The following is a 19,629-nucleotide window of genomic DNA, read 5'->3' as shown; positions in this document are numbered from 1 at the left end:
CTTTGGCCACATTACAAGATCTACGGGGCTCGCAAAGACCTTCCTTAAGGGAACAGTGCCAGGGAAAAGAAGAAGAGGCAGACAGAAAAAGCGATGGGAGGACAACATTAAAGAATGGACAGGCCTGCCATTGAGAGAGGTTCCAAACAAGGCAAAAAAAAAGGGAGGAATGGAGAAAGACGGTCGACAAATCTTGCTTGGTGCCCCAACGGTCCAACAGACTAAGGGATAGGTAAAGGTAAAAGGTAAAAAAGCTAAAATTTCTTCCGGGGTTTTGGCGGTATATGGTAGCATATGCCTTAAAGTGGCTTAAAGATTCCATTTCAACTGCTAATTTTCGCCCATATATAATTATAGCCTATATCTCCTGACTTGTCCGTTGATGACGTCAATGCTTCCTCGAGCTCGCTGTAAACTTTCAAAAGCAATTTATCATGTAGTCATCTTCAGCATTTCCATGTGTGAATTTAAGTCGTACTAGAGTGAGATAGGGCATACACATTTGAGACCAACATTTGAGTTACGCGCTCTTGGCAAGATGGCTGCTCCCTGTTTACTGTAATCAGAGATGAGTTAAATTTTTCGTTTTGTTGTATTAAATCAAACCAAATTCATTAAAAAAGCTATTTAACTAATAAACTAATATCTTTAAATTATATATTTAACTTAATTCAGCATTTTTTTCTACTAATTAATTCAAATTAACAATTCTTAGCTTAGGACTATTTTGTCTCACTAATCCTTATAATTTATTAGATCTAGATCTAGTCTATATTTATTATTATATTTATATCCTTAGATTTTAGATCTATGTCTAGTGTTAGACTTAGACTTTAATTAAGGCTTTAGATCTACTAATCATCTACTAATACTACTAATAATAACTAATAGTAATATTCTATGTAGTTAGTTATACACGTAAATATATTGATCTAGAATTAGATCTAGAATCTAGATCTAGTCTAGGTCCACATTTTGAATTTAATAAACCATTTGATTTGATTTAATTTAATTTAACCCTAACCTTAACTTAGGCATTGTAAACCTTAAACTAGATTTAGACTAGACTCCTTTAAAAACTAAAATCAAGAACAGTCATCATGAAATTGCTCTGGCTATTTATCCTAATAATCACCAAATGCACACTAGCTGAACACAGAACTAGATCTACCTTTGTCAACACTAAACTTAAAAAGGAAACAACAGTCATAATCAATCATCACACTTTAGAACAATGCAACTTCAAAAATAACCTAACATACACATCTATAACATTAAAGAAGATTACCCATCACAAATGGAAGTTCTCAATCAGACACAGCAGAAATAAATACCTATCACTGTTAATATTAATGGCAGGAGATGTAGAGTCAAATCCAGGGCCTAGATCTAAAGATAGATGCAACATCTGCAAAAAAATATGCACCCTGAAACAGAAAGCCATTCAATGTGACACCTGCGATGAATGGTACCATGCATCATGTCTCCATATGAATACACCTGTGTATTATGCCTTAGGCAACAAAGACGCATCATGGCACTGTGTACCGTGTGGGTTACCTCAGTTTACATCAGGACTGTTTGATTCCTTTGATGCGGACACTTCTAACCCATACAACATCCTAAACACCATCCCGAACCAAACTCACCAACCACTAGCCAGATCCACTCCTGTTAAACCTAAATCTACTAAAATTAATACAACAGCCTCACTAAACAAACCTACTAAAGAAGTAATACCAAAATACCTTAAAACCTTAGTTATAAATTTTCAAAGCATTAGGAACAAAACAGCAGACTTAGAAATTTTATTAGAATGTGAGAAACCAGACATAATTGCAGGAACAGAAACTTGGTTGCATCCTGAAATTTATAATGCAGAAATTTTCAATAGTAATTATGAAATTTTTAGAAAAGATAGGGCTGATAATCATGGAGGAGTTCTTTTAGCAATAAAAAACACTCTTATAGCAGAAGAAATTACCTTACCTAACTCAAAAAATGTAGAATCAACATTTTGTAAAATTAATACCACCTCAACATCCCTAATAATAGGCAGCATTTACAGACCACCAAATTCTAGTTTAGAATACATGCAGGAACTATGTAATCAGATTACTACACTTAAAGAGACAAATAAAAATGCAGTTTTTTGGATTATGGGTGATTTCAACCTACCTGATATAAATTGGAAAACACTAACCATAGATAAACACCAAAACCTTAAGGACATAAATGAGCTTTTCATAGAAACTTTACACAACCTAAGTTTAGATCAAATCATTAAAAAGCCAACTAGATTAAACAACACATTAGATCTCTTCTTAACCAACAGACCTGGATTAGTAGTTGATTATGAAATTATCCCTGGTCTATCAGACCATGAGATCATAAAAATACACAGTCAGATAAAAGCAGTAGCCAATACAAAACCCAAAAGAAAAATCTTACTCTGGAATAAATGTAACCTAACACAACTACACCAAGCTGCACTAAACTTTCAACAAACATTCTTATTAGAAAAAGACATTAACCAACCAGTCGATGACCTCTGGAATTTCATTAAAAACCATCTTAAAAGCATAATAGAAAATCATATACCAACTAAATACACATCAAACAAAATAAATAAATGCTGGTTTAATAATAGACTAAAGAAGCTTTGTAAACAGAAGGAAAACCTCTATAGAAAATTTAAAGAAACTAATGCAGAAAGAGTTTACAAAAAGTATATAAAAATTAAACACTTAACCCAAAAAGTAAGCAGACAGCTGCAGAGTGAATACATAAACAATGTAATATCTAAAGATAACAACAAAAACCTATGGTCATACATTAAGTCTAAGAAAATGGAAACAACAGGCGTAGCGCCATTAAAAGATGAACATAACATAATACATAATGATAATGAAACTAAAGCAAACATTCTAAACAAATACTTTGCATCAGCATTCTCAGCCCCAGGAGACAAAGACATATTACTGAATTTGAACCAAGTAGACAACATAGAAGATATAGTAGTACAAGAAAATGGAATTCAAAAACTACTAGCCAACACCAAACCAAATAAAGCTTCTGGACCTGATGGTATTCCAGCTAGATTACTCAAAGAACTAAGTAATGAGCTAGCCCCAGTGTTCAAAATACTCTTTCAGGCTTCACTTAACCAGGGCAGAGTACCAAAGGACTGGAAAGAAGCTAATGTCACCCCCCTATTTAAAAAAGGAGAAAAATCTGACCCAGGGAACTACAGACCAGTATCACTTACCAGCATCACATGTAAAATCCTAGAACACATAATATGTAGCAACATCATAAACCACTTAGACAAACATAATGTCCTCACACCATACCAACATGGCTTTAGGAAATATAGATCATGTGAAACACAACTAATAGGACTAATTGATGATTTTTCAAAAGGTTTAGATAATAGTGAACAAATAGATGCTATCTTACTAGATTTTTCTAAGGCTTTTGACAAAGTTCACCACCATAGTTTGCTTAAAAAATTAAAATATTTCGGCATTAATGGTCCACTGCATCAGTGGATTAAAGACTTTCTGATAGGGAGAGAACAAACTGTAATAATAAATGGCTCTAAATCAACACCGATAACAGTAAACTCAGGTGTACCTCAAGGTACAGTCTTGGGTCCACTACTATTTTTAATTTACATAAATGATTTACCAAATTGCATTAGTTCAGGAACAAAAGTCAGATTATTTGCAGACGATTGCATAATATATAGAACAATAAAAACAACACAAGACACAGATATTTTACAAAGAGAATTAGATGAATTACAGAAATGGGAATCAAATTGGAGCATGTCTTTCCACCCAGAAAAATGTCAGTTGTTAAGAGTAACAAAAAAACTAAAACAAATTAATTCCACTTATCTTATTCATGGCAAACCAGTATCACAGACTAAAAACGCAAAATACCTAGGTGTTATAATAAATGAAAAACTATCATGGAATCCACATATTGATGAAACTACAAAAAAATCAAACAAAGCATTAGGATTTATTAAAAGAAATTTCTATAAATCAAATAAGAACATAAAACTAAAATGTTACTTAACCTTGGTTAGGCCAATAATAGAATATGCATCCTCCGTTTGGGACCCCTCAACTCAAGAAAACATTAAGAAACTGGAACAGACACAAAATAGAGCAGTGAGATTCATAACAAACGAATATTCACATTTGACTAGAGTAACACCTTTAGTAAAATCACTAAATTTAGAAAGCCTTCAGGACAGAAGGCTCAAAAGTAAAGTAGCAATCATACATAAAACACTGAACCATAATCTTCAAATACAAAAACAAAATTTAATAAAATACTCTGAAAGACACAAAGATAAAGGCACATTCCTCGTCCCATATGCTAGGACAAATTTGTACAAATACTCCTTCTTCCCTAGTGCTATTAGAGCATGGAATGGGTTGCCTGAGCTAGCCAGGAAAACCAGTGACTTGGCAGAATTTAAGTCATTGGTTAATATGCATGACTAAATGCATGACGCGTAGGACGTAATCATCTTCTTTTTTGAAGTAACGTCTGTATTATATAAGATAAGAAGATAAGAAGAGACCAAAAGAAAATCAGCTGCCGAACACAGACGCAGACGGCGAAAAGAAAATCTTAATCGACCACCGAAGTACTATGATTATGCTTGCTCTGGATGTGGCAAAATATATAAGTCACAGCTGGGGCTGCGTAGCCATGGGAAATACTGCATTCCTCAATCTTCGGACTCGAAGACAAGCCTTTTTATTAGGCCTATTATTAGATATAGATCAATATTTCTATGCTAGTGACTATTGAAGTAAGTAAAGTATTGAAACTTATGGTTTTGGTTAAAACTCGTCCTACTAGTATTATTACATTTTTATTAAATGAAAGCTTATAATGCCGTTTTTTTTTAATCGCACTTAGGATAGGCGTTTTTCATATTGAATGACACCCGAAAATGTCAATTTCGTCTATTCTCAGATCTTAATAATTTCAGATTTCCAGGACTTTTTCGCATGTTTTGCAATTTTAGTAGATTTCCAGGAGCTCCTGGAAATAATGGGTACCGCCGGAACCCTATACGTTATAATGATTTTATTTAATACTGTCTTTAATAATATACACCTAAAATTAGCGCGGGGCCTATGAAAGTGCGGGGCCCACAGCGGGCGCATATGTTTCAGTGACCTAAGGCCGGCCCTGTATATTTGTGTGAATAGTGTTGAAGTCATCTTTCTCTGTTTTGGGGACAAGCTGGATTACAGCGATAGAATCGTTGCTTGTGTAATAGTAGTTATTCAATTTGTAGTTTTCATCGAACCAGTCTTGGTGCTTACGTGTAGACTGACCGAGAACACAACTGGCCAGAGAGTATACAGATTCCCTCAGTTCATTCCAGCTGTTCTCCGCATCAAGGTTTATGTGCAGGGCTTTTATTTCGGTATTTAGTCTTACTGTCTAACGTTTTGAAGCTTACCAACATCTAGGCGCTTTGAATGTTTGCTTTCTTTGTGCACATTTTCAGCCTAGATAGTGTAAAGACGATGATCAGAGCAACAGTCCGCGCCGCATACAGCTTTTGTGACCTAGTTGCGCGATGTTTCAAGAGAGGAAGAGTTGCGCCCCCCCCCCCCCCCCGACTCATTCTGTTTTTGCTTACTAGCTACTTCCAGCGGCAGAACAAGGTCCAGACAACTTGAGCTGGTTTGTGCTCTAAATCGCCCACAGTGCTCGGAACGTCCTACGACGTTTACTAGGTGCCGCCATGATGGCCCAGGTAGTCCAGTTCGAGAATTTGAGCACCACGCATCTAGACTTCACAAGCTGGGTGGTGGACAAGAGACCATAGTTTCACGAGACACTAGCTCTGACTCGTCTGGCTCAGCCCATCAGTCGAGACGGTTGGCCGGTCATGACACAGGCTACTGGTGCGGTGTACCTCAACAATAACATTCTTGGCGACTGGTTAAGAGACAAGGCTGCATACTATCACCAACACTTAAAAATCTTCCTTAAGGATAATGGAGGATGCTCCTGCAGGTTACGAAGGTTTGCTTATAGTAAGTATTGGTGGAAGAAGAATAACTAATTCATCATCTTCTTCAGCATCAAGTTCCATTTTATTTCATTGGCCACCATCAGGCCTTTATTTTTATTTCTTTTTTTTAAATTCCATAATCAAATATCAGTTGAATATTATTTTTGCTTATTATAGTGCATCCATTGTACATTTTGAAGAAAATTATAATCCAGTTAAAATTTGGTAAATGTTATTAAATTTAATCTAGTTTATTTAATTTGATTTCTATGTTTATTTTTGTGTTTAATAGTTCTATGCTCTTAAAGTAGTGGGAAGTTTCATTTCTTATAAAATGATTGTTATGATCAACACAGCAATATCAAATTGTTAGTGAACTTTAATTACAGAAAACATTTTTTTTTTGGTCATTCTTATACTACTTGTTGCAGGTTTTAAATAGGATAACATTAAAAAAATGAAACATTTTTGAGTTGGTTTTTAAATGAAAGAAACTGCCACATTTATGTTTTAAGATGGACATCTAACTGCAGTATATATGCGTGTAATGTGGATCAGAACTGCTGTCATGTGGATCAGAACTGCTGTAATGTGGATCAGAACTGCTGTCATGTTAAAATAAATTGAGGATAAACGAGGAAGTAGATTGACCTTTGACACCAACTAATCTCAGCAATAACACAAAACTAAGACTGCTTTTATACTATTCAATATTTCCACTAGGAAGAAACATAAAAAAAAAAGACCATTGGAAAGCAGCAGTGCAATAATGTAACTATTATTGTATAAAGACCAAGGGAGAGCCCAGCAACAATTCAGCTTGTCTCCATCTGGAGTCTACTAAGCAGCTTATGCACTTGAGCTCCACAAGTAGACATTGAGCTCTAGGTAAATTAAGACATGCAAACAGAACTAGGAATATGAAAACTAGGTGTGGAAGGCTGGAGATGATTTTTACTTTTCATCAACTGAAGATCTCTTCAAACATTAAATCTGGCTTTTGGTGAAACATGTAAGAACATTTCCACTTTCATATACCTTCAAACAGTTTGTTTTCAATTGTAGTCAAACTGAATTTCCATTTGGTTGGACCAATAAAAAATGATTTATCTTCTTAGTGGGGAATGAAAATAAAATGTTAGGAAATTCTGTCTCAAGATTAGTATTCATAATACTGACAGTCACTATCATTAGTTTGATTAAAGAGGATTTATTTTTAAAATAACATTAATAAGCAAATATCAAGCAGCAAGAATAATAAATAGAGCAAAAAAAAAAATTATGTCAACAAAGATTACTTTAATTTGTAAAAAAAAAGAATTCGAATTAGATATTTACACAATTCATCAGTGTTAAAAAAAATATTAACGCCTCAACAAAATTACATTTTTCATTGGTTAGAATTTTTGAATAATGTTTTATATAAGACTCTGTAATTTCAGATAAAATCTTTGTTTCACTAAAGACTATGGATGGTGGAAAGAAGTCTTACAATGATTGTTAAAGAACAAATGTTTGAGAAAGTAAACTGCTGAGCATTGGATTGTATCACACAACTAAACAATGACCTCAAATTAAAAACCAAGAAACCTAAAACAAAAAGATAAAACTACATTCAGACGGCTGGGTTTTCTGAAAACAAAATTTAATTCTATTTTCATGACAATTTTTGAAACTGTTGGCAGCAGACATTAACAGGAACAAACAAGGACATTCCAGTGTTATTAAATGATAACGCAATGTAGCCACAAGTTGAACCAAACTTTTCTAAAGTAAGTTTGTTTTTACAATAATTTGCCCTGAACAAAATAACTCACAGAAGCATAATCTAACACAATTAATAATTTTGTTTATTTCAATGTATTGTCTTATGGTTGAAATACTATGAACTGAACCCATAAATGTGCCAAAATACTAGAATGCAACAATGCTATGATATATGGGAGTTGGGACTTGTAAAGCAAAGATTCTAAGCCCCCAAAAGACTATTAGGGCAAGGGAATATTCAGTGGAAATAGACAAGTCAGTGTTAATCATGAATTCTTGTCTACAAACACTGTCTAGGAGCTTTAATGACCATCACAAACAGTGTTAATAAACAAAGTCTTGTAATTAGAGAATAGTCGTGTCAAGAGTTCTGTCAGTGAAGTAGTGACCTTCTTAGTCAGTAGTCGGTCAACTATGCATTCCAACACAACTGAATCCCAAGGGACAGTAGGTAGAAGCCCTGAAGGCTATGATTTCAAGTTAATAATGTCTTCAAATGAATGCAGGGCTGAGGGGAAAATATATCCCTGCAACTTAAAGACAAGCCCATGCTTTCAAAAGCAGGGACCAAGCATCAACTTGTACATAAATGCACATTTCCAATGAAATAATACAGTGCTTTTTTCAAGCTGTTGTCCCCAAGGATGTAATAACAAGTTTGTAATGATGATAAGTCTGGTTGTTTGGAAGGCAGGTGGTGATCCAATGATGAAGGCGATGGTGTTGATAAAAACTTCACCTCTTCTTGTAGTGTTCGTAGCACACAAGAGGGATTGAGAAATGTGTGTTGGAGTGAGCAACTATGAGTGCTCCACAAAGTCTGGGTTTTGTTGAGTCCTGTTCATATTTAGTCACTACTTTGTACATTGTCCTGAAGCCATTGGATTGTAGCAGTCATCAAAATTTGAAACCTTCTTGAGGTATCTGGGCATTTGGGTCAAACTGATAGCCTTCTCTAGAAGTCTGTGGAAGCAGGGATTCCTCATCATTCTGAAAAACAAGAAAGATAAACAGTAAAATTCTGCAGTACAAAAGAATAGACATAATTAGAAAATAACTGAGAAATTATATTTGTGAAAAACTTTTGTTTTCTGAGAGTTGTTCAATGTATTAATTCTGAAAATGATCCATATTTGTTTGTTTGTTTTGTTTTACATAATTCGGATGTTCCTTCAGAGTTGAAGATAGTTTACTTCCTAGTCCAAACCTCCCACAGGACGACGGGGGATGGGAGTGGGCAGGGTTTGAACCCTCGACCGTCGATAAATCTGAACGACAGTCCAGCGACAAACCGCACGACCAGGCAGCCATATTTCTGAAACTTGTTTAGTTTAGAATGCACAGGTAGCACATTTAAAGATATTCAATAAGCAAATGATATTTCGAGATAAAATTTGAAAGTACTTACGTCATCCTGGAAATATCCATCAATAATTTCATATGAGAGTTTATAAATTTCTTCATTTTCATGATTTTGCAAGCTTTCAATTTTGTCCAATCCTACCAAAAAAATGTAAAAAAATAAATCAGTTTGTTTTCATTAATAAATAATAAGTTTGTACAACAAACCAGCCAATGTTATATTAGGCTGTAAAACAAAATTGTGCTTTCAACAAAGCAAGTGTTTCTGCCATGGAAATAGAGAACTTAATTCTACAACAGTCTCAGTATATTTTTAGACCAATGATTTATGGCCTACAAAGGCTGATACTTGGTATCAATAAGGAAAGTACTAACATATGCTAAGTGAAGACATAATATATATTTTAAGTTTAATGAAAATTTCTTTATTTTAGACAGCATCATGGTGTCAAAAAAAAAACATGCTTTTTTTTTTTTTAACAAAAACTTTCAGTCTATTTCAATCAGTTAAATACACAAAACATTTCACACTATCCTTTTTTTTGTTGAGAAAATATTTCTTATGCTACATTTTTAAATTTTTTTTTACCTTCTGTGAATAAAAAAAAATGACTTCAATCATAATGCTCAAAGTGTTAACCAGCAGGTCTATAACAACACAGCTACTATTATACAGACAGCAAGAAAACAAGACAGCATACCTCCACATTCCTCAATTATTTGACAAATGTGTTCTACTTCGTCTCCAGCCATCTTCAGTATGTTGTTAATGCCATCTAGGACAACATTGACAACTTGAGCATCTTTGACAGATAAAAGGTTACAGAAAGGTGGTAATACTCCCATCTCCACAACATAGGCCACTTGTTCTTTCTTTCCACTAATTGTTAAATTACTAATGGCCCAAGCAGCTTCTTTCTGAGTCTGAAAATCTCCCTGTAAAATGGCAAAACATTCCAGAATTAGCTGACACTGATTAAATAATATAGGATTTAATAATTAAAATCTCTTGTGCATAAGATTTCTTGAGAGAGAGGAGCTTACTCTATTGAGGTGATGTATGATAAGAGGTATTAACCCAGCGTCAATGACAGCCTGTACTTGGTGCTGATTACCAGCTGTGATGTTTGACAAAAACCAGACTGCTTCCTATAAAACACACAAGAAACAACAAGTAGATCAATGTGATCACAACAATGTAATAAGTGATACCAAAATAATCCTTCAAAATTAACAATTTGTGACGTTTGACATAACAATGCACTATGATCAAGTTACAGAAAGATTTACCAGTACCATTTAAGTATTTTTTTAATGTTTAAAAAAAAACAAAAAAACTAAAAAGCATAAAAATCCAAAGAAATACAATAAAATAGGAGAGTTACTTTGTTAATTTTCTCTTTTGGATGTGTAAGCAGAGAAGGGAAATGTTGCAATGCATTACAGTTGAGGACTGCTTGTGTCTGTTCATCTGTCCCTGTGACAATGTTACCAACAGCTCTCAGAGCAGCAGTCTGAAATAGACAAACATTGGACTTAAGTCTTCAGTCATTCGATAGCACTAGTCAAACTGTAAAACGTAGCTGGTGGTAAGGTTCAATGCTCACCTGAACTTTAACATCTTGATGGCTGAGTAAGGGCACCAAGAATGGAACAACACCACTGTCTATGACCATTTGAATCTGTTCATTCCCACCATCTGTCAGATAGGATAAAGCCCAGACTGTGTCCACTAAAATCTGTGCAAATATAAAAAAACAAAATTGTAAATTTCTACAACATTGCGGCATTAGATTTAACATACAGATTGACTACATAGTTATAGACTACACCTGCATTTTTTTTTACCTTTACACACACACACACACAAAAACACAACATAATTTATATCTTAAGATAAAGTTGTTTTTTTTTTAAAGTATTTTTCATTAAACCAACTTCAACTATCTACTATACTTATGTGTTTTTCAAACTTGGATACTAGCATCTCAAGCATATAAGAGATAATGTAGAAGTCTGAATAAGAGATATGAAGTTAAAAATAAAAGAAATGCGATCAAGCAAAATCAGATTAAAACATGTTGAGTAAGGCAACTTACATTAACATCTGAGTGATGAATTAACTGGCACAATGCTGGAAGAATTTCTTCTATTGTTTCAGCAGGTGGTGGTGGATCTTTGTTCCTGCATAAGTTGACTATGACCCAAGCGACATTACGCAAAAAGGGCAAAGGTATCTTAGGATTAATAAATGTCAATAAATGCTGTACTGCTCCTAAACTGATCACATAGTTCCGACACTGTGGACCATCACCTAGAAGAAAAAAAAAGAACTATTATATATTAGCACACATGACTGACAATACAAAGGTCTGAAAAAAAAAATGCTTTATGCATTAAATTTTCTTGCCTTCAAATAAATTTAAATAAATGAGGCTTGTGATCTATTGAAAATGAAGGACTTAATTTAGGATTGTTTGGTATGTATATACAAAATTCTTTGTTTCAAACTTATGTTGGCTGTGTTGCAACTATTCTATTGGAGTTTTATTTCTTATGCATGTGAAGATAATAAAGCCTAGATTTAAGTTGAATAATCACTTATTCTTACCAATAATATTACCCAGCGCCCAGACTGCCTGCTCACAAACATTTTGGTGTGGTGATCGTAAAAGTTGCAAAAAGTATGGAACTGCACCTGAATAATAATTTTAAAACATTATTTAAAAAATGTTGAATTCATTGCTCAAAGAATATAGTGCATAATACATGTAAGACATGACATATTTATTTTAATGAACTTACCACAGGGTTAGTAGCACTTTTCCATGACAAAGTTTTAGGAGATTTTAGGAGTTTTTTTTTTAAGGAGAATATATATATATATAAATAACATAACATGTTACATATATATACGTGGATGTGTGTGTGTGTCCCACCCATTTGTGTGATACATTGTAAAACATACATAAAGCTATGCATTTAATAATCAATTATTGTTACTTAATTTTGGAAATAATAAATATCTTGCCAACATCCTACCCAGAACAGAAAAAACATCATCAGCTGTTGTATGTCCACAGAAAATGTATAAAAGTTATCTGTCATCCCAAAACCTCAAACAACCATTTTTTTTCCAAAAGATTTATTACAGAACATTACAAATTGTGGCTATTCCATTTATTTTTAAATAAGGAACATTCTTAGAGATGCCTTTATAATGCGTAGGTATATTCTATTAGGTGGAAATGTACATTTTTAGTTTCTATGTGTATCTTCTAGATACTGAGTCATGGTGTGCATTTAAGGTAATGTTTTATTCTTTTACTGTGCTTAAATCCTCCTTATAAACAAAGCCTGTAATATATAGTCCTATTTGCATGTTTAGTTGACATTTGCTTACTAACTAATGGCTTTTGCCTTGGGAAGGGGTGTGTGTGTGGGGGGGGGGGTATTAGACATATTAGCGTTTTTTTTTTCAGCACAATTTCTTTTTCAACTATATATGTAGTTTACCTGACATTTACAACCGAAAATAACTTTTATGTACTTTTCACAGCTGTGTGCGAAATAATTTTGTTAAATCTACAGTAGATCTGGACTCTCGATCTATGTCACTAAAATTTGCAGACTTTTCACGGCTGTGTGAGAATAATCTTCACTAGATTCTGTGATTTAGCATAAATCTAGAATCTAGCGTATTTCTAGAGGAATCCAGGATACATTAGATGTATCGATATCATTAAATTTATTAAAATTTACGGAGTTTTCAGGTTAGTTGCAAATTATCTTCACTAGATCTAACTTAGATCTAACTCTAGAACTGTTACTAGCTAGATAATTTACTGACTTTCCACGCAAAGTCACTCTCACTGTTACAAGATTTTAGGTCACAAGTGTCTGAAAGACGGTGTAGACGCGTCACTCGTTGGCCAGCCAGTAACGTCATGCCATCAGAATGCCTAGTTACGCTGTTGTTTTCCCCCACATTTTTAGCAAGAAATGAACACAATTACATTTACAAAAAAATATTAGGTAAAAATTTTAGGAGAGTGGACAAATTTTAGGAGAATTCTGGCAATTTTTGAAGAATTTTAGGACACTTTTCATTTTTTAGGAGATTTTAGGAGCGCTACGAACCCTGTTACCAGCCCACCTTATTCTATCTTATGACCTGCCTACCTGCATTAACAACTGCTTGTGTCTGTGACGATGTGCCTGATGCAATATTTGTTAACGCCCATGCAGCTTCAAACTGTAAAGAAGGGTTGTCCTCTTTTGACAAACAGTTGACAAGAATAGGAAGAATACCAGATGCAATTAGATCATCAATAGGTGGGTTTCTATCACTAGATAACAATTTTCTAGACAAAAGAAAACAAATAAAAATTAAAATTAGGAGCAGTTAATACAGGTGATTTCAAATAAAAAGCAAACTCCTTACCCCAGTAATATAATTTTGTCACAATAATTAAGGCACAATGATCATTTAGTACATTAGTCTAGTTAAGAGATTATATAGACTCTAACTTAAAACTTTAAGCATAACTTCCTTGTCTTAGAAAAACAAAGATAAAATTAAATCTTTGGTAATGATGGAAAATAGACATCAATTTCAAAGGCATCAATAGATGAATTTTTAAAAGCAATGGGATCAAATAGTTGATTTGGTCTCAATCTCATGATCATAAAAACCATGTTAAAAGATTAAAATGACAAAGGACATCTTATAAGATTAAAGAGGCATATAAGTGAAAATATAGAAAGTCTCAAAGAATGAACTAAATTCCAACTGACGGAGACAAAGTGAAGGACAGACAAAAGGAGTGGAAATCAAACCAATTATAGACTACAGGACTTGTCACTTTACTACATCAGTTGTGTAAAGCACTTGAATCTTTTTTTTTTTACAATCCATGCATCTATTGTTTTTTTTTTTTTTTAAAGCTTATTGTTGATATAAGTCTCACTGCCAGCAAGGTTTCTTCTATTAATAATTATTGCAAATGGTCCTAAAGTTCAGTTATATAAGTAATATTACCTTGCAGCTTGAACAGCTCCTAACTGAACTGATGGCTCTGAACTATTGGCATTTGCAACTATTGTTTCAAGAGATTGAGTGGATGGTTTCTCATTGTCTTCAGAATCTGTGCTATCTTGAGTAGGAACATTACGGCGCTTCAGCATGTGTTCTTCACGTTTGTTCTGAAAAGAAAAAGTCATACCAATTGCAAATCAAACTTAATTATAAATGGCAAATTATAAAAAAAAAAAAACAGTGAATAATGTAAACACACACAAAAAAAAAAGTTATCCATAAAAAGACAAATAATTTTCGTAAAGCATTTAATTAACTCTTTCTCTGGTAATTAACGATGCCAACGTTGATTTGACCCCCATTAAACTAAATTTATTTTTGTACAATAATAATAATGCAGTGGTAGGAATGATAGAAAAACTGTAAAAATATGCATTTTAATCCTGTTAAGAAATTGTGAATTTGTGTAGAACAAAATGCACATTTGTGTGAAACTGAATATTATTATTACCTTTCGAAGCTCAATTGTAACTTCTGTTCTGCGCCTTCTCATTTCCTGAAAGTATATATTAAAATAATTTACATTGATGTCAATTTCTTTCTTTCAGCATAACAATTCTAAATACTAAACTTTTAAACTCTGCATAATAAGCACAATATAATTCAGGCAACATTATTACATGATTGCTAAAAGTTGACTTGCTAAAATATGATTAAATATAAGTAATCCTGAAACATAGAAAAGTTTTCTTTTATAAATCCTAAATATGTGACATAGAGGCATTTCTTTTTAATCCTGTCTTTTATATAGCCACAGAATCATAAAAAATCAGCCATACATTGATTATTAATAGTTTAATTTGTGTAAAAGCTTATCGGGTCTGGATTTTATCTGCAGTGATAGCAAACTTTCAGATAAGTTACATGCATTCTGTAGTTGTAAACTTAAACATACATTAAAATTTGACACATTATATTTGTTAGGAATAAAGCCACCACTCCCAATTCTAAAATTACCATCTCTTGTGTAAATGTAACATGGTCAGTAGCAGTAGTTAGCAGATAATTTGTTTGTAAAAGCCCAACTCTACACTGGCAGGTACCCTAACAGAAAGAAAGCTATATAATACCTTCCATGCCCACCCTTCCCTAGCTGCAGATAAGCTGCACACATGGTTTTTATAAATTACCCAGAACAGCCTTAACCAGACTAAGTGATAAGCATTCAAGCAACTTATGCTAGGAATGAATGAAAAGGAAGCAATGGGAAAACTATGGTAATACAAATTCCTGTCTGTTTTTAAAGCCTACGATATTATGTTACAGTGAAATATGTAGATCAGTTATGATGATTTGATAATATTGGGCAGATTCTTCATTTCCATGTAAACGTAACACAATTCAATTTTTTTTCTTCTTAGACTTCATTTTTTTTTAATTTATTTAGATCAGTAATCCCATTTCTGGGAAGAACCGTGCACTAGTTTCCAGATCAGGCAGGAATGGTTACGGGGCCAGTGCTTGTTCAGGCCTCCAGATAGAGTTAAGCAGCTTAGAAGGACAAGGTTGGCATTCTCTCAGGTGATGCACCACATGGGCAAGTTTTGCTAGTCCTGACCATTAGTTTCCTCATTCTGTTGTGTCCAGTTCTAAAGCAAAAATTATGCGCTGGTCATGTCAGGATAGCTTATAATAGGCATCTTTTTTTATTGTAATTGGGATGGAAGCTGGTCCATGATATGTGACTCCAAGATACGTATGACTGTCATTTTTTTCTAGCGCTTCCTTAAATCTAGTGTTAATTTCATTGTTTGTTGTTTTGGTGTTGATTCCCCAGGCTCACTAAGTTTATCAAGGACAGGTAAACCATTGCTTTGCACACAGTAATTGATTTGTTAATACTTTTATCAACCCTTTGTGTAAGCAGCTTGGTCATGAGATATATAGAAACATGAAAACTTTAATGCAGCATCCATGAAAATTATTGTATTAGATTACTATTTCCATCTTAATTTTACAAGTATGCTTCAGACCAAGGCTATGAATCTTCCAATTAATAAAGCCTAAGTAATTAATTTCTCAGCCATGGTGTCTTAGAGCATAAATATTAGAGTGTGTCTTTGTATTACTTACATTTAAAAAATGTGACTGTGTGTGAATTCATAAAAAAAAAGTGTAATACATATATGATAATAGCAATAGAATAGATTAATAGATCTACTAACTCAGAATCTAAATTTACTATGTTTTAAATGATAACTTTAAAACTAATTAGCCTACTAATAGATCTATTCTTTAGAAATTCACAAAAATATTTTTTCATTTAATTATTTTAGTTATGTACCTAACTTATAGATCAAGATTCTAGAATAACTGATAACAAACTAAAAACTTAGTCTTAGAAACTAGAGCGAGTTATGCACTCCAAATACCTATATGCCAAAAATTCAAAGTTAGACTTTGACAGCACATTATTGGATTATGGTTTCTTCTTATCTTATATGATACAGACGTTACTTCAAAAAAGAAGATGATTACGTCCTACGCGTCATGCATTTAGTCATGCATATTAACCAATGACCTAAACTCCGCCAAGTCACTGGTTTTCCTGGCTAGCTCAGGCAACCCATTCCATGCTAATAGCACCCCCTAACCTATATTTGTTATTTTATTTAATTTAAGGTAAAAGAGGCCATGTGTCTTCTTTTAATCCAAACAATTTTTTTGACACTTTATTTGATCCAAACACCAAAATTTATTCCAAACACACTCTATATTTTGAAATCAATAAACGATTTTAATTCTCTTAATATTAACTAAATTTTAAGATCCCTGGGCAGAGCCCCTCACATGAAATCATTTTAAGTATAAGATGTTTCCAAATTATGCATAAATATGAACACAAAAAATAAAAAATTTGAACACACTTTTTCTACCTAAATTAGGTCACTGGGATTGTGACTTCTACACTGACTTTTAGACATTTTATGTCGGCATGATTAATTGTGTGTTAAATGTTTGTGTCTTTTTGTTTATTCCTTTAATAAATTTCTAATACAGATGATCTAAGATTTTTTTTGTGGCATTTTGACATAACATTGGTTGACATGGAACAAGTCAGATGAGAGCGTCTCGCTGGCTAAGCAGGAAGAGACACCCACCCACCCCCGATCATAAATTTAAAAGTTGGAATTGAGTTTCGTAGACGATAGATCTACTTATTAAATAAAAAATTTAATAGTAGATCTAGTATTCGTAGTAAATTTCTAGCTCACAAATCTGATTTCATTTATAATTTATGAACTTCACTTGTTAAGACTGTAAATATTGATGAAATAAACAAATTATCGGGCCTAGACTCTAGAGCTATAAGAAATGTCAGAGACGTGTGGACAAAATGGCGGCGTTGTGATGCCAGAAAATAACAAAATATTTAAAAATTGGGATCAAAATCGCCTGAAACTATTTTTTTTTCAAATGCGTTTTTTAAAAAATTGCAAGGTAAAAACTCTTTTAAACAATATCTAGATTTTCTGTCTATAGCTAATAATATCTGGTACAAGATTATAATTTCACTTGTTTTCCATCAATCAAAAGTAATCGAATTCACTCCTTTTAGTAGGAAATGAGAAGGCTGACACACTCGCCAAGAGTGGGAGAACAAACTCACAAGTAAACTCTGCACTCTATCCAGAAGAAATGAAGAAATTAATTTTAGATAAAATAAATGAGAAATGGACGAGCTCCCATCCAAATCACAAGAAAGATGATGCTTACTATAAGCTATCCCGACAAGACCAACGTCTAATCTTTCGACTCAGGACCGGACACAACAGAATGCGACAACACATGTTCCGGAAGCTCAAAATTGGAACCAGTGAAATCTGCCCATGTGGAGTATCACCAGAAAATGCCGACCACGTCCTCCAAAACTGCTCTCTCTACCAAGAGGCCTGTATAAGACATTGGCCCCAAATCACCCCAATAGAAAGAAAACTATATGGAGAGCTCCCTGATTTGGAAACCACTGCGCAGTTCATCTCATGTATTGGTCTAGTCATATGAACACTCCAACATAACAATGAGAACGATGAAGAAGAAGAAGTTGAGTTTTAGCAATGATATCTTTATACTAATTATACTGCTCAGCATAATTGAATTTCTAAGACCTATATATGTAGCAGTAACTGAGTAAGGAAACCCATTTCTCAAGATTTTATGATTTTTAGATACAGGAATTTCCCCTCCCTACTAGTCTATCTAGAAAGTAGAATATAATGTCTTCTAGATTCTAGATCTGGACTATTCTAATTCTAAGATTAGTCTATAATTGTCTATATCTAGAATCGTATCTTATCTAGAGATCTAATGACTAATTTGACTAATCAATAGATCTAGATTCTAAATTTTAGAATAATCTAGAATCTAGATTAGTTAGTAAAAGTAGTCTAACTCTAGATTTAGGGAGCTGAAATTCCGGAACTTCCGGTGTCCAAAAAATGAAGTAAAAACTTGAAACAAGAGTTTTTCTTACTGCTACATAGATCTTTGTTTAAAATCGATTATGCTCACTATATACAAAGATATCATTGCTAAAAAGAGTGAATTCGACTAGTTCCATGTCAACCAATGTTACTCTGTTAGTTCAAAACGGCACAAAAAAAATCATAACTTTCTTATTGTTAAACATACAGTCATAATTTATACACCATTAGAAAGTTCTTTTAAAGTTTTTTAATGTCATTAATGATGTACTTACGAAAAATTGTTTTTTCAAAGATTTTTTTTTCGCCTCCCTACTAGATTCTAGAATATTCTAGAATCTAGATCTACCTATAGAACTTCTATTAGATTATTAGATTCTAGACTAGATCTAGATTCTAGACTCGACTGAGACTAGTGAGACTATGGACCACACTCCACAGTGACACTCCAGCTGACACTGTCCTACACAACAGTACAGTAACAAAGATAACACTAACAACAGTTAACAGTGTAAAGATAACAGTAATAACAGAGACTCTGAGAGACCAGAGAGAGAGTATCAGTCTCAGTAGTCAGTATCATTGAGTATCCTTATGATTATCATTATGAGTTTTTAATTTTTTTGAGTCAGTCTGAGTCTGATCAGTCTGAGATCATTTTAATTTTAATCTTACATCAGCATCCTTTCCTTTGTTTTTGAACATTACAGTTCTGGCTTTTCCAGATGGATCTGTACTCATTTTTGATGCTTGTTAATCCAATATTTAGAAAGATTAATGTTACTACAACTATACAATTTCTGTGTTAAAATTCACTAGATGTTATACTCCTTAGAAATAGAAATGTCCGACTTGGTCATGCTTCAAACAGTTTGAAAGCTGCTATTTCATTGGTTAAATTTAATTCAGGCCTAAAAACG

General features: G+C 33.4%; 1 protein-coding gene across 1 annotated transcript; it reads right to left on the bottom strand.

The window, feature by feature from the left end:
* Positions 1 to 7,337: 7,337 nt before the first annotated feature.
* On the bottom strand, positions 7,338 to 19,597 carry LOC106060993 (importin subunit alpha-4-like). Its single transcript, XM_013219035.2, has 12 exons — positions 19,385 to 19,597; positions 14,737 to 14,781; positions 14,229 to 14,392; positions 13,370 to 13,551; positions 11,799 to 11,885; positions 11,287 to 11,501; positions 10,795 to 10,926; positions 10,573 to 10,701; positions 10,232 to 10,336; positions 9,889 to 10,123; positions 9,234 to 9,325; positions 7,338 to 8,815 (listed from the first exon to the last, which is right to left on the bottom strand). Exons 1-12 carry the CDS (start codon positions 19,448 to 19,450, stop codon positions 8,723 to 8,725), a joined length of 1,545 nt encoding a protein of 514 aa, XP_013074489.1. The 5' UTR covers positions 19,451 to 19,597; the 3' UTR covers positions 7,338 to 8,722.
* Positions 19,598 to 19,629: the final 32 nt, after the last annotated feature.

Source organism: Biomphalaria glabrata, chromosome 15 (assembly GCF_947242115.1).
Source record: "Biomphalaria glabrata chromosome 15, xgBioGlab47.1, whole genome shotgun sequence".
NCBI lineage: Eukaryota > Metazoa > Mollusca > Gastropoda > Planorbidae > Biomphalaria > Biomphalaria glabrata.
This window is presented reverse-complemented; position numbering and strand designations above follow the sequence as displayed.